This window comes from Castor canadensis, chromosome 17 (assembly GCF_047511655.1).
Source record: "Castor canadensis chromosome 17, mCasCan1.hap1v2, whole genome shotgun sequence".
Classification (NCBI taxonomy): Eukaryota; Metazoa; Chordata; class Mammalia; order Rodentia; family Castoridae; genus Castor; species Castor canadensis.
In genome coordinates this window covers 47,132,907-47,148,909 of record NC_133402.1, presented here as the reverse complement: position 1 = coordinate 47,148,909, position 16,003 = coordinate 47,132,907, and the positions used below count along the sequence as shown (strand labels likewise).

Sequence of the window (16,003 nt, the reverse complement as noted above, 5' to 3'; positions counted from 1 at the left end):
GACATGGGCTATGACAGGTAGTTATAGTTCATAATAAAATATGAATGCATGGTTGAGTATGTATTTTTCTTCTTTTTATAGAATCTGTCCCCAGCTACACCACCAAAGTATCTTTCAGTCTTCAGCTTTGATGCCATCCATCAGAAGCCTGCAAACTGTCCCTATCTTGTGGATCTTTAAATCGTGTGTATAGGTCATGTGATCTAGGAATCATAGGTTAAACTTAAGAGTCTAGAAACCATTGTCATAGTTATTAAGAAAAATAATCTTCAAATTTCAAATATATGAATATCTCTTAACATGGGGTTGGAAACTGATAAATTAGTTTATATATTGATGTTTACAAGTCCATTTGCATATGCTTGTTTTCAAATAATGCACATTGATATTTTAGAAAATGCATTCTTTTAAAAAATTATAACTTAATGACTAAATTCTGAAATTGAGTGCACTTATTTTCAGGAATTAAGGGCTAAAGGCTTGTGAAAAGACCATTTATAGTCCTCTAGTCCGAGGAGAGTTTTATTGTTATTTTGAAAGTGTTTTAATGAACTCTTTCTTTCATTGAGAGTAATGTTCCTTCATACAAAATGCTGTTTCCACATGCTTTAAAGCATAATTTGGCAAGTATGTTTTAAGTATATTTTGGCTCTCAGGAGAGACTTAAGGTGTAATTTGGGCCTAGAGGGTAGGGAGAGGGGGTGGATTATCTGTCTGGGCGTTGGGCACAAGAAGTGTGGGCCTGGTTCATCATGGAAGCCTTGAAGAGCCTACATGGATAGCCATCCTGTCCTGAGACCTTCCCCAGAACAAAGAGCAGAGGCAAAGTCCTCAGGGCTCTTTCCTTCGAGGTGGCCACATAGAGGAAGGGAGCTGACCAGTCCACACTGACCATCCCTAGCAAGACTGTCATGGGCACTGCAGGAGAGCTCTGCCCATAGCAATGATGCTGCAGTTCAGAGGGTGCCGGGGAATCCTGTCTTTACATTGACAAAGAGGGAATTCATTAGAGGGCTTTGGGTTCCTCACATCACATGATTTGAAGAAACTGTAGGAAGTTTCCATTTTTATACCATTCTCTTAGGCTGAAACAAACAGGATGTGGCTGATTGTCTTGATGTTAAACGTAAGTAGCTTTTGTAATTAAGAAGGAAAGTATGCATATTGTCAACTGTTTGTATATGAGTCAACTCCTCCATGGTCTAGCCTGGTGCTGCCTGATAGAGCTTTCTGCAAAGATGGAAATGGCCTGTGTCTGTGTTGTCCAATCCCACACATGTGGTCCTTGAGCACTTGAACAGTGAGTGACTGGTGTGACTCAAGAACTACATTTTAGATGTAATTCAATTTAAATAGCCACAAGTGGCTACTATACTGGACAGCAAGGTCTAGCCAGTTGGGATTTTGGAGAAAGACTTTTTGGGCAGAAATGAAGAATGAGTGATTTTAATTTTCTCTTAGCTGAAGAACTAATCTGTTCTCAGAGGCATTAAACAAAAAAGGTTGCTATAGAAACCTTGATATTTTGTCCAATCGATGTTTTGAATAAGTCTACACATCTTTAGATGTAAACCAGGCAGAGAATTCTCAAACCACAAGGTAATGTTTCAGTAGAGGATTGCTTCAACTTAAAAACAAATTCTGAAAAGTAGGTGAAAAGATGAAGAGAGTAGGAAAATGAGAAATCACTTAAAAAAACCTTACATAATTTTCTCCTCATTCTTCTCCTGCTCCTGCTCCTCCTCCTCCTTCTGTTGGTTTTTGGGAACGGTCTTGCTTTGTAGGCCAAGCTGGCCTGGCAGCTGTGACCATTCTGCCTCAGCTTCTCTAGTCTGGGATTACAAGCATGCCAGCAGCTATATTTTTCTTTTTAACACTTAAAAATATATTTTAAATTTATTAGTTGTATTGCTTGAGTGATTTTGGAATTTTATTTCACGTCCCCAAGTATGTTATATACAGCCATATGAAAACTATGTGTGAAAAGGGGGCAAGTGGGGACTGTCACACAAATAAGACTGTCCATAGCTTATGTAAATTTTCTTTCAATAAACCAGTCTTTTGTGTAAAAACCTTGCCTCAGGTGTCATGTATAAATAAAGAAAACACGCTTTATTGATATATAGTTATTTCATGTTATATAATATTCTAAAACAAGTATATTATTTGAATATGTTTTTAGATCTAGTGTTTAACTTATTCATATAAATATAAAAATTCAGAAAATTCTAAAGGTAGAATATGCATCTTAGTGGAAATATCTTAGAAACTTGAAAAAAAAATTTTTGTTTTGGTGGTACTGGGCCACCAAAAACCTGGTGGCCTTCACCTTGAGCCACTCCAACAGCCCTATTTTTATGATGGATTTTTTTGAGATAGGGTCTTGTGAACTATTTGCCTGGTTGGCTTTGAACTGTGAGCCTCCTGATCTCTGCCTCCTGAGCAGCGAGGATTACAGGCACGAGCTGCCGGTGTCCGGCAGAAATTTGAAAATTTTACATGATGAATATGAACTATTCGCAGTTTGGAGAGGTTATTTACATAGCAGAATATATGTGGGAACATTAAAGTAGTGAATGAAATAATAAAATATTCTTAGAAGAAAAGTGTTCTGGCTCTAAAACTTTATTTTCACACCCATTTTTTGTATGTTGAAATTGTAGGAGAGAAAACATTTCTTTTGTTGCCTATCACTTTGTTAATGCCTGAGAGCCTTAAGTTCCAGACAAACGATGCTGAAACGTTTGAAAATGAATGGCATGTCTATGGACAATGGATGCACACATTTCTGCTGTTTTCCCAGCAGCTCCAACAGGTATACAGGTATTATTTGTGATATTGCCTTAAAGGTATGGACTTGTACCATAAGAGCTGCATTTTCTAGAATGATACTATGAGATATCATTTCATAGTAACTAGTTTGGCTATGATCAACAAACAAACAGAAAGTAGGGCTGGGGGTGTAGCCCTGTGGTAGAGTGTTTGCTCAGCAGAAGCAAGTCCCTGCGATAAACCTTGAAGACACCATGTTAAGTGAAATAAAAGACAAACATTGTGTGACTCCACCCCTCTGAAGTATCCAGAGGTATCCAAATTCATAGCGAAATAAAGTCGAATGGTGGTTTTCATGGGCTGGGTGATGGTGGGGAGGGAACCACTTTAAAATGGGTATAGCATTTCAGTTCAGCAAGGTTAGAGTTCCGGAGGTCTGTTTCACAACAATGTGAGTGCTTCTCCATGACTCGGCAGTATATTTAAAAATGGCAAACGTGGTCAATTTTGCATTATTGCACTTTTTATCACAATTTTAAAAAATGAATTTTCTTTTGTGAACTCAAATGTCAAGCCTGCATTACAACCACATTCCATGAGAATCAAAGCTCTCTGAAGCCTTGGGTTGAGTTTCTTTTCTTCAGAGAGCCAAGGGATAATTCTTTCCGGCTCCCTTCCCAGCATCTTCCACTTTAGCAATGATCTCTTCTGCAACAGAGGACAAGATGGGTAAACAGCTCTGTAAATAGGGTGGCATCACGACTTAGGTAATTAGAGTCTTGCAGAAGCTAAATTCCCTAGGGCTGAGACGGGACACCTGGCTGGTTGCATGCTTAGTATTCTAACCTGACAAATTACAGTAACATTCCTTCATAAGGGAGTTCGTCAATCTTCGGAAGTGCCCACTTCTCCCTCTGAGGTGTCTCCTAACCAGATAGTTCTTATTTGTCCAAGTGCAATTTGGTAGATTTTTGTCATTGAGTTTTGGGGGTGCTTCCCTCATGAGTGCCTACTTGAGGAATTGTTTCCAGCATTCTTACTGAGTAGGACTTAAGAAAGGGCAGTCAGAAGCTTCTGTGACCCAGGAAGGGGACAAGAAAGAGACTGTCCCTTTACTTCAAGGGTAAGGAAACAAGGCGTATTAATTTCCTATTGCTACTGTACCAACTAACCACAAACTGAGTGCCTTAAAACAACACAAATGTTACAATTCTGTAGGGTGGAAGCTTAACATGGTTCTTAGTGGACTAAAGTCAGTGCATTGGCAGTACTGCGTTCCTTCCTGGCCTCTAGGAGAAAATCTGCTTCCTAGCATTTTCCAGCCTCTGGAGGGCACCTTCGTGCTTTTCATCTCCTCCTCCCATCTTCCAAGCCAGCAATGTAGCATCTATCTGACCCTTCCTCCGTAGTCACATCTCTCTGACAAGAGCTGGAAAAGGACTCGTGATCAGACTGAGCCCAGCTGGATAATCCAGAATAATCTTCCCTAACTCAGGGTCCTTAATTTAACCACATCTACAAAATCCCTTGGCCCATAGGTGATTACATGGTCACAGGTTCCGGGAATTGGGACATGGATGTCTTTGGGGCCCATACCACTATACCACCGTACCACAGGAGAATCCCTCCATGTTTTTTTCTGGTGCTTGTAAGGTTTTATTATGTGCACTTAAATCTCTGTTCCACTTGGAATTTATATTGGTATATGGTTTGTGGAATAGTTCTAGTTTTATCTTTTACTGTGTGACTACTCAGTTATCCTAAAAACAGTTAATAAAAAGTTTACCCTTTCCTCATAGATTTGAGATCATGCCTTGATATGGGTGTATTTGTGGATTTTGCAATTTGTTCCAATGGTCTTAAATACTATTCTTTTTTTGTCCTTTTCTTTCCTTTAAATGATTTTATTAGAATATAATAGTTGTATAAGGGGGATACATTGTGATATTTACATATGTGCTTACAATATATTGTTCTCCCTACTGCCCCCTCCTTAGAACAATTTCAAGGGGTTTCATTCTTCTATTTTCACATATGGATACAAAACACATTCACCATATACACCCTCATTCTCCCTTTCTTTGTGCCCACCCCTTCCCACTGGTAGTTTAAATGTCATTCTTGATTTGCAAAATACTTGATGAAATAGAAAGTGAGGAGTATCTTCAAAGCCAACATGGTACTTAGTAAAGAAAAAACGAGACATTCCTTCTAAACTCTCTACAACACAGAGAAGAGAAAGAACAGAGAGATATCAACGTGGGAAAGGAGGAAGTAAAATGAACACATTTTGTATATGATGTGATTGCCTACCCCAGAAACTCAGTAGTATCAACTGAAATATTGCCACAAAAAATAATAGAAGTCAGAAGGATTGTGGGATTTAAAATAGTGTAGAGAAAGTGAAGGCCTCATGCACAGCTTTAGTGAGAGAGAAAAGAATTTACAAAAAATTCTTCCTAATATATATGCAAACCCTATATATGAAATACTTTGGAACACATACTAAGGACACAAAGGATTTGTGTAAATCCATGAATTTGTGTAGGAAACTTCTACATGGTAGATATATCAATTTTCTCTAATCTATAAATTTAATGTACGCATAATAAAATATCAATAGGATTTCTTTTCTTTCAACTTCTTCCCTTTTTTTTGGACTAGAACTAATTGTGATTATATAACATATACGGGAAAATAATCAAAATAGTCTCTAAAACTCTGAAAAGAAGGGCAAAAATTGTGATAGATCCTGTTAGTTCTTCACCCTTTTTGGCGAGTTTGAGGAGATGAATACAGACTCAAGGCCTAGTTAGACTGAGCTGGAAAGGTAAGGCCAGGAAGGTGTGGGGGCTAATGCTAGATGTTGACTTGATTGGGCTAAGGATACCTACACATCTAGCAAAGCATTATTTCTGTGAGAGTGTTTCCTGAAGGAACTGCACTGGCATTTGAGTCAGTGGACTGCATAAAGATTGCTCTCACCAACATGGTCAGGCCTTGTCTAATCCTGAGGGCCCAGATGGAAAAAAAACAATGGGGGAAAGATGGATTTGCTCTCTTCTTTAGCTGGGACATTTATCTTCTCCTGCTCTCCTGCCCTTGGACATCAGAGTTTGGGTTTTGGGCCTTTGGATTCTGAGACTTCTACTTGCACTCATCTACTCAGGACTTTGAACTTGGACCACTGACCTTCCTGGTTCTCTAGCTTGCTCACGGTAGATCATGGAACTTCTTGGCCTCCATAATTACGTGAGTCCCGTTCCACAGGAAATCTCTTCTTCTATATTTCTATATATCCTACTGTTTCTCTTAGGAACTTGGATTACAATGGAAGGCTGTTCTGAGCCCTATATAACATGAGTTTGGGAAGTGATACCTAAGCCTGCAGGAAGAGAGAAAAATCCTGCAACTAAGGAGAATGAGGATGACTAAGGTTGAAAAATTTTAGAGACAAATTCCTTGGGAAAATCTTTGAGGAATAACAGCCAAATTATTTTTAAGGAAAGAGCATCTCTTAAATTTAACAGGAATCATTTCTAGTCCTGTGTTGCTATTAACATGTTTGTCACTTTCAGAAGTTCAAGAAGTTGAGAAAACATATCTCAGGAAGCAATGTTGGACTCACCCAAGCCAGTCTGGCCATCCCCAATAACCAGGCTCTCTGTGTTTATCAGCAGGTAGTAGCTGCCTTTCATAAAACTCACTACCACAGGGCAAGGACTGGACTGTATCAAAGGAGTAGATACTTCTTGGTGATCAGGTCCCAGTCAAGCCACCTTGTCTGTGATCCTTGAGTTGCAGGTGGTTGAGATCTGTTCTATTAGGGCAGGATGTAACCTAATGGGGGAAACTCCTTACCAGACTACAGGGCCCCCTGTTAGTGGGGGGAACAAGGACCAGTGTTCTAAACAAGCACTCTTCTCAAAGTGGAGACTCAGTGGGTACTTGAGACTCTTATCCCCTACTTATGCATGAGGGGGAGATACCTGCAGAGTAATATGGGATGAACATCACTTATTTCATTAATAACATTATTTCATTAAAAACATCATTTTTAATGTCATATATGTTGGTTAACTAACCAACACCCTCCTTGAAGAGATAGTTGAAGTTTACTGCAACTTGAGTGAGGATTCTGATTAGGTTCAAATGAATGCCAAATGACCACCACTGGAAGTGTGCGTCTGTCACAGGGCATAGATGAGACATTAGTACAGATACACACGGATGTGCACACCACACACCCCTCAGTGTCTATACCGAAGTGTTTACAAGTAAATCACAACGATGAGAATGCTGGTTGTGTGGGTGATGGTGGCCACAGGGCCACAGAAGACAGGATCAGGTCAGATGCAAGTCAGAACCAGGGAAATTTCCTGGGGGCCCACAAAGTCTCCTTTCATTCCATACTCCAGATCTGTGCTGTTCACTATGATGGTCTTCATGTGGCTAGTAAGCCACTGATGTGTGGCTGTTTAATTAGATTTAATTTATATATTTTTTTTGGTAATACTGAGGTTTGAACTCAGGACCTCACACTTGTTAAGCAGGCGCTCTACCCTTGTGTCACTCAGCCAACCCTGTTTTGTGTTGGGTATTTTTGAGATAGGCTCTCACGATCTATTTGCCAGGCTTGCTTCAAACCTCAGTCCTTCTTATCTCTTCTTCCTGAGTAGCTAGGATTACAGGCGTGAGCAACCAGTGCCCAGCCATATTACTTTAAATTTAAATCATTTTCTACTCATCTAATAGACAACTTTAATTATATTTAGGGCAACTTGGAATCTAATTTTTAACTGTGATTTTTCTGAAATCTAAATGAGTTATTTCCCATGGAAAATATAATGTCCAAAATTGTGCTGTAAGTGTAAAATGCATACTTGATTTTGAAAACTTACTATGAGAAAAAGAATGTCTTTAGAATATCTTATTAAGAGTTTTGGTCTTGGGTAGGCCATGGTGGTACACACCTGTAAATCCCAGCTAGGCTGGATGGAAGGATCATGATTTGAAGACAGTCAGGGCAAAAGTTAGCAAGATTTGCTGGAGGAGTGGCTCAAGTGGTAAAGTATCTGCGTAGCAAGTGGGAAGCCCTGAGTTCAAATCCCAGTACTGAAAAAAAAAAGATAGTGAAGTTATATCTCATAAACAAGCCAGGTATAGTAGTTCAGGCCTGTGGTCCTAGCTAAGCAGAAGGAGGAGGGAGGAGGATTGTAGTCCAAAGCCAGCCTAGGTAAAAACCTCAAGACCCTATCAGAAAAATAACTAAACCAAAAAGAACTGGGGGCATGACTCAAGTGGTGGAGCACTTGGCAAGTCTTTGAGTTCAAGCCCTAGTACCACCAAAAATAATTTTGATCTTTATTACATGTTAAAATAATATTTTCCATACCTTGAGGTTTTAAAATGGGTTATAAAAATTACTTTCAGACAGGCATAGTGGTACACGCCTATAATCCCAGCACTTGAGAGGCTAAGGCAGGAGGATCAAGAACTTAGGGCCAACCTGGGCTACACAGACCCAATCTCAAAACACAAAAATAAATTCCGTGTGCGGCTGGCACTTTGTCTCTGAGGCAGTACTGCCCTAGAGGAAGATGTTTATGGGAGAGGAAGCAGGGAAATGTAGTTTTCTCTGTTGCTCCTGGGGGAGATGGCAATAATCTGTTTTGGTGAGGAATTCGAAGGCCCTATCCAGATTTTGCAGAACAACTCCAAAATGCTTTCTGATTCTGATCATGGGTAGGTTGGGTCAATCCTGCTACCAAAAACAGCCTCAAAAGGCTAGACAAAAACAAACAAAACAAAACAAATATTAAAAGGCCTCGGAGAGCAACCAGCACGAAAGTGACAGGTTCTAAGAAGGGGTGGCACATGAGGTGAGTCACATGTACCTCAGGAGGCCCGTTCCTAAATTACAGCCCAGAGTTAAAGCAAAGCAGAAAGTGGAGTTTTATTTGAGAAAGGAGACACAAGTCACAATTTGAGGTTGTCTTAGCAACCTGGAATTTGAAGGTGAAATTCCCAGAGAGAAGGGAACTGCAGACAAGAGGCCCCAAATTCTGATTTGATTTTCCATTCAGTCAATTGGCTAATTTCCAAGATCCGGGTACTTTTTTAAGAAAAAAAGAAAGCAGCCACGAGGAGACTAAAGGCTGGAGCAGGAATTTTGGCAGCCACATGGTGCTAAGAAGTCAGAAATTGGAGTGAAAGTATAGTAAGGTGGGGATGATGGGGGCTATGGTAAACACCCCTGGGTTCCAGATGAGACCACCATAAAAACATCCTAGGGCTACACAACCTGCTGGCAAGGGGAAACGCGAGAGACCAGAAAGAGCCTATCTAGGACTAAACTCATGTCTCAACAGGATCCTTCACACACAAACCAGCCAGCCCCCTCAGGGACACTGTCTTGCAGGGGCGCCCTGCAGCAGTCTGCTGCCTGTCCTCCGCTCCACACCAGCTGATGCTGGCTCTTGGGTCTGGCTTGCTCTGCTAAGTCAACTGTCCCCACACTGGCATCCTGTGTTTTAATTATAGCAGTAGTGATGTCTGCTAAGATAAGACATTCCATGTAACCATCTTTTCTTAACTTGCTTATCAAGTCTTGATCTTTTATTGTTCCATATGAGCTAAACACATATTTTGCAGTTTCAGAAACAGTGAGCTAGGATCACAAATTACTACTCATGAGGAGAGAAAAGACAAATGGGTAACATGCTCTTCACCAATATTTCTGATTGCGTAATATAGTTAATAAAAGACACCGAATGTGCACTCCAAATGTGTGCCTACTTATTATTCATTCATCACATGCATATCTATGTATTCATTTAAACACATCAGCATACAGCATAAACATACTACAAGAAATAATGTAGCTTAAAAGAAAAGTTAAATGAACTTTAAGGATATATCTCCCTCCCCAGCGTCTTGTTCTGCCTCATCCCTTAGCTCTGTGTCTTTCTGTGGAGACCATTGTTTGAGAACCCAGGTTGTCAGCCTAAGGCTTCCACTACAAACTGTCCCAGACCAACACCAGAAGGTCTGTGCAAAATTTGCTGGTGAGGAGGCCTCCAGGTTTCAGAAGATTTCCAAATGGTTCTGACTCCTAAACACTTCAGACTCAGTTCTCTCAAGGTTGAACAAAACTGTAGCATTCAAAAAATATATATATTCAGGTGAGAGTCACATAAGAAAATTAACTGTCTTAAAATGAACAATTCAATGGTTTTTAGTACATTGTAAGTATTGTGCAACCACCATCTCGATCTCATTCCAAATATTTTCATGAACTCCCCCCAAACAACCCATATGGATTAAGTAGTTACTTCCTGCTCTCCCTCCTCCCCCAGCCCCTGGTAGCCACCTGCTTCTGGCCTCTGTGGATTCCATAGCAATGGGATCCTATGATATGTGACCTTTTATGTCTCTGGTTCATTTTCACTTAGTATATGGTTTTCCCAGCTCAAAGAATAGCTTTTAAAGCAATCACCACAATGGCAGTGACAGTAAGGATTAGAATGAGACAACAGAAGCAAGTGTAGAATCTCCTGCATGTGCTGTGTGAGGGGGTGCAGGAACGGGAATGCTCAGGTGACAGGTCGATCTGGATGCTCCTCTCCACCTGAGAAATGGTGTTTGCCGTTGGGCTGCAAGTGATGGGGCTCCTGTTCCACGTGGGCTCAACGGGTAAGGAGGATGAGAACGATGACCTTCTTGTCTTTGGCCTCTTGTTCCTGGCTGGTGCATCTGCTGCTGTGTTACAATTTGTGGAAGAAGGCATTTGAGTGGTCAAGCAATGGGCAGCTAAGCTCATTGGTGGCACCTGTTGAGTTGAAAATGCTGGAGCATTTGATGGGTTTGGGGTGTGGCTGATCTTGGGGTTAGGGACTTTGGGGTTCTCTATTGATGGTATGTATCGGGTGGAAAATGTGGGAGCAGTTGATGGTTTTGGGGTGTGGCTGACTGTGAGGTCAGTCTTGGGGTGAGTGATTTGGGAGTTTGCTTTTGACAAAGATGGCATCTGTTGGGTTGTAAATGTGGCAACAGTTGATGGTTTTGAGGTATGGCTAACTTTGGGGTCAGCCTTGGGGAGGTTAGGGTCTTTAGGGTTCATTATTGACAAAGCTGGTTTCTGTTGGGTGGGAAATGTGGGAGCAGTTGATGGTTTTTGGGTGTGGCTGACCTTGAGGTCAGGCTTGGAGTTAAGGATTTGGGAGTTCACTATTAACAAAGATGGTATCCGTTGGGTGGAAAATGTGGGAGCAGTTGATGATTTGGATGTGTGGCTGACTTTGGGGTCAGCCTTAGGGGGGCTAGGGACTTCGGGGTTCACTGTTAATGTGCATGGTATTTGTTGGGTTGTAAATGTTGGAGCAGTTGATGATTTTGAAGTATGGTTGACCTTAGGGGCAGCCTTGGGGAGCTTAGGAACTTTTGGGTTCACTGTTGACTCAAGCAGCTTGTCCTTTTTAGAGGATGGTTGTGAGCAGGGGAGGTGGATACAAGTATCAGTGATAATGGGCTCCCCAGTATCCTTAGAAGGAATGGGTGATGATGGGGACACTTGTGACTGAGTGGCTGGGTTTAGCCCTCTCAGAGCACAAAGGCCCTGCAGACATGCCTCACAGTTGTAACTGTCATGTGGTCCTTTAAGACCCGTCTCCTTGATTGCAGGAATCTCCTCTGTCAGCGTGAATCCCTCTCTGTAGCATTTCTTCAGGATTCGGAACACCAGGTTGTTCAGGATCCTTGTGATATTTTCCTGTGTGAACTCAGGAACCTCAAACAGAGGCTGGGGGCATTTCTTACATCTCTGGGCAAACACCCTCATCTTCACCTGGCCCCTGCGCTTCTTCTCATGCCGGTGCATATGGAAAAGGACGGGGACCTGGGCAGAGGCCCAACTGCGAGAGCAGGAGGAACACTGGAACCTGTGGATACAGGACAAAAGCCTCAGCTTGGCTCAGTATGACCAGATTGTAGGTGGCTGCCAGACAGAGAAGGAGCTGCTAATAGCACAGACATGTGACTGGGTTGGAAGAAACTACCAAGCACTCCCATCTCCACTGTGTCACTGGTGAGCCCTGTGACTCGTAGGTGTGTGCCATGAAAACAGAAAATCACAGGCTGCCTGAGCTGGAAGGGACCTCGGGCACCTTCGAAGTCCAGCATGCTCACTTTAGATATGAGGACCACATTGGGAACTAATCATATGTGGGGCCCAGTGGGTGTAAGAGACAGGACTGGCACGCTAGACTTTGGACCCCAAGTCAAAGTTTCTTCAAACATGGATTTAAATGAGTCAAAGGCTACATACGCGATAGGAACTAAGGACCCCGAACTGAAATCCACAAGTGGGCGGTGGGTGAGTCATGGAGCTACAGGTCAGCGGGGAGGCTGAAAGCTCCATATCCATGCCCAGGGCCCCTGATCTGATCACGGGAGGGCACAGTCTGGTTCTCTTTTCTTTTGTGCCCCTCCAACCCATTCCTTTGCTCAAGGTAGCCTAGAGAATTTCATGTTCTGAGCGCCTTTACTTCCAGCAGAGTAGAGCAGGGAGGGCAATTTTTTGACCTAAGATATTTGGACAAGTAAGTACCTGCTAGAAAGAAAGAAGGCAGGAAGAACATGGCTACATCCAATCTCAGAACTATGGAAGGGTTAGGGGACTGTAGTGTGACAGACATTTAATGTTCACCTAGTGATCTCTGCACTCCCTCCCATTTCCCAGCCCACTTGCTGTTAGGTTGGGACCCCCGGGAACTGTTAGCCAGCTGGATGTGGGCAACAGTGATAGCTGCTCTTTCTGGCTCTCCCTTCCTCAGCCTCAGTGACCTTGGGAGCCATGTGTTAGGCTAAATTCTGAGTTATTGTCCCAGTAGCTGAGCATAGCCTAGCTTGGCTTATGCAGGGGCATCTTCAGTCAGATGGGGAACTGGAGGTTGCTGGGCAGAATGAGTTAGTTCAGGTTCACTCCGTATCTTTTTTGTGGAACCCAGGGCCTTACACAAGTGCTATAGCTCCTGAGTCATGATCCCAGCCTGTCCTCTCAGGATGAATGTGGGGATGAACTGGGGAGGCACAGATGCTGAGAAGCTGTGAGCCTCTTGAGATGAACTGGCTGGAGGTCACTTCTAGTCAGTCGTGCACAGGAGTCTAGGTTGTCCTCAACTGCCTGGTCACTGTGCCAGCCCTGAGTTCCAAGTTCTCACAAACACACAGACTTTGTTCTGGGACTCTCCATGCTACCTCCTATCCTGGGAACATTCTACCTCCTCTGCTTAGACCCCAGAGAGGGCAGCAATGATGGATCCTGGGACTCTAGTGAGCTTGGTGGCCAGTGCTCTTTCCTACTCTCACCCCAGGCCTCAGGCTTCAGTTTACAACCTCAAAAAGAGAAGGCTCAAGTTGGGTGATCTTTGAAAGCCCCATTTTTAAAAGATTCTATAAGCTCAGAGTAGAGAGGAGCAGGATTGTTGTGAGTTGGACAGTCCCCTTCTCCTCTGGCCTTACGCTCAGAGCAGTGGGTCTCTCCCTAGATGGTCCTGGTGGACCCAAGAGCCTCCCAAGGCAAGAAGTAAATGCAGTGCCCTTCTGTGAGGCAGCCACCTTTTTTCCCTTTGCCTTTTCCTGGCTGCTCCCTGTCTCATGCCCCAGCCTGAATTCCAAGAATCTAGGAATTTCCCCATACCGGTGCCTAGGCCTGTTACTGTTTGCAGTTTGTTGTAATAGGGAAAAAATATCTTGAATGAAGCTGGAATTTCTTGGATGATGGGCTGTTTCTTTCCTATGAAGTCAATACACAAGCATGGGGTAGAAGAAGTGACAAATACGCACAATAGGAAATAAGCAAGGATTTTCTGGGACATGAGTGATGGCATTCCCATCTTACCTGGCAAAGGTCCACTGCTGGTATTGCATCCAGCCTGGATCCAGGACATTGGGAAGAAGGCTCTTGTCTGATGTGATGGTCCATTTGTGCCTTGGCTTCACCTCCTGAATTAGCTCCTGGAACACTTGCTTCCACACCTCCATGTTCTGGTCTATCTCTGCTGCCATGGTGAGCCTGGGTGGGTCAGGGTCCCCTGGACCCTGACAGGTCTACAGCAGCAGATAAGGGTGTCCACTTCAGAGTGCAAGGGCTCAGGTTAGCTCTGCCTTTGAAAACCTGGATTGTGACCATGGACCAGGTCTCTGTCCTAAGGACAAAGGTCAGTTGAATCTGTTTCCAAGTTCAGAGAATAGCAGTAGATCCAAAGATTCAAAAGATGCAGACTTTGTGGTTTCATTTATCAAAACACACCAAAGAAGAGAACTCTAGAATCTAAATCAAGAGTGAATTTCAGTCTGGCTCTGCTGTCTATCCATCTTTAACCTGGAACATACCTTTTACCTCCAGAGCCTCTGCAATAGTGTAGAGGGGATGACGTTGCTCTTTCCGGTTTTAATGTTTGAAAATCCTTATTCGTGCGACTGCTGTGCTCCTATGGAGGGAGGAGAGAGCCAGAGAGGAAGGACATGGCCATTGGAAGATCTCTCTAGGATCCCGAATCCCTGCTCTGTGCCCTCTAAGTCCTCATTCATGTCCAGTCTTGGTGGGGTGGTGTTTCGCAGTCACTCAGCTGTCCCAGGCTGTGAACCATAAGTGGGAGAATGGAGAAACCAAGTTAATCTTCCACCCATCAGAAACCAAAGCTGATGCAGTCAGTTCATGCCCAGATGAGGTAGCAAATGCCCAGTTGGGTGGTCCCAGTCAAATGAGGAGCCACCACCTTCTTCCCCAAGGGGCTTCACCCTCATGTCCAAAGGGGGAAGTGAGGCAGAAGACCAGGAGGCCCGTGCTGGAGTGGGCAACACCCTAAAGAAGGTGGACAAGATCCGGGTGTGCACACCACAAAGGCCCTGTCTACTGACAGAGTGGGTCTTTCTGGCATCTGGCCACTAACCTGTGTTGTGTTTCCAAGAGGAAAGCCGCACCCTCAGCCAGGAAGCGAAGGAAGGAAGGGAAAGAGGAGGAGGGGATTTTCTGTGGCCACTGGGAACAAAGTCACCTCCTTCCTCCTCTCTAGCCTGGCCACCTCTGCCCTGGAGTTAGCCCCTCATAGGGAGGCTCAAGTGGCGTGGATGCCTGTCGTCCCCCACCAGCTTTCTTTCTCAACATTGTTTGCTCAGTTATAAATTAACTAGATTTGGGGAGTCCTCTAGGTTTCTCCCTTTTCACAACCTCTTTGTGCTGCTTTTATCCACTGTCTGAGTACTTATTTCAGCGCTCAAGAAATAAGTGTTTTTTGGTGTGGTTGTTTTTACCATGTTCTTCACATTTTTGTGCTTCTTGTTTGTGATCTCACTGCTTAAAATAGCCCCCAAACCTAGTGCTAAAGTGGTGTCCAAGCGTCCTGAGAGGAAGAAGGCTGCAAATTTTCTTATGGAAGAAATGCAGGTGTTAGGGAACTTTTGTTCAGGCATGTTGAACAAAACAACACTGAACATGTTGTTCAGTGCTGTTGACTGTGAGGTCAGTGTTAATTAATCAATGATATGAAATGAGGTATCTTTAAGCAGAGACAACATGAGCATATGTATTGATCAGGTGACTGAAAGGTGACCAGAGGCAAGGTTTACTGAAAGTGAAAGTGACACCATTAAGGGAGAAATGCTACAGCCATGCAGCTCATGAACCCTGTAGACTGAGTCTATATGGCTTTTATGTGGTTTGGGTCAGGCTGGTGGGAAAAACCTGGCTGTCTTTGCAGGTGGGGCTAGGGTGATTGGCAGATTTGGTTGACAGCCAGATGTTATATAACTCACTTCTGATTGCGCATGTTCCTACCCATAAGTCACTCTGTTATAATTGTATGCATGAGATGCAAGTAATATTTATGAAGTCTAAAGTAGGGAAAAACACCTAAAAGGTTATTAAAGGTGATGGGTGAGCTACACTGAGCATGCTTTCAGAACTGTTTGGAACCAATTATCTCCCCTTCCCCAAACAGGGCATTTCTGGGTGGTCTGGGGGAAGTTCAGATCTTATCTCCCCTGCTAGTCTTCACCTTCACCCTGTATGTCTGGGACCCGTACATGCTTAGGAGCAATGGCTCAGCATTAGGACCATACAGAACAGAACCACCAGGAGCAACAAGAATCAGAGTATTCTCCTTTGACCACCGGGTGGCTTGCCTTCCCTCCTGTAAATACAGGTGAGAACGGGGTTGGTGAGGTGAAG

At 43.3% G+C, this 16,003-nt stretch overlaps 2 protein-coding genes across 3 annotated transcripts in view; one reads left to right on the top strand and one right to left on the bottom strand.

Moving 5' to 3' along the window:
- Positions 1 to 2,062, top strand: part of Lrrc2 (leucine rich repeat containing 2) — a 53,689-nt gene extending 51,627 nt beyond the window's left edge. The window contains exon 10 of one of the 2 annotated variants that reach the window (XM_074059102.1): positions 82 to 2,062. In XM_074059102.1, coding sequence (XP_073915203.1) covers positions 82 to 131 — 50 coding nt within the window. In that variant the 3' untranslated portion in view covers positions 132 to 2,062. The remainder of the gene's footprint in view (positions 1 to 81) is intronic. The other variant, XM_020167049.2, reaches the window with a different exon arrangement.
- A 2,606-nt stretch (positions 2,063 to 4,668) lies between these two features.
- On the bottom strand, positions 4,669 to 14,916 carry Rtp3 (receptor transporter protein 3). Its single transcript, XM_020167048.2, has 3 exons — positions 14,727 to 14,916; positions 13,673 to 14,412; positions 4,669 to 11,711 (listed from the first exon to the last, which is right to left on the bottom strand). The coding sequence occupies exons 2-3, from the start codon at positions 13,837 to 13,839 to the stop codon at positions 10,244 to 10,246; spliced, it is 1,635 nt and encodes a 544-aa protein (XP_020022637.1). The 5' UTR covers positions 13,840 to 14,412; positions 14,727 to 14,916; the 3' UTR covers positions 4,669 to 10,243.
- Between the last annotated feature and the right edge of the window lie 1,087 nt (positions 14,917 to 16,003).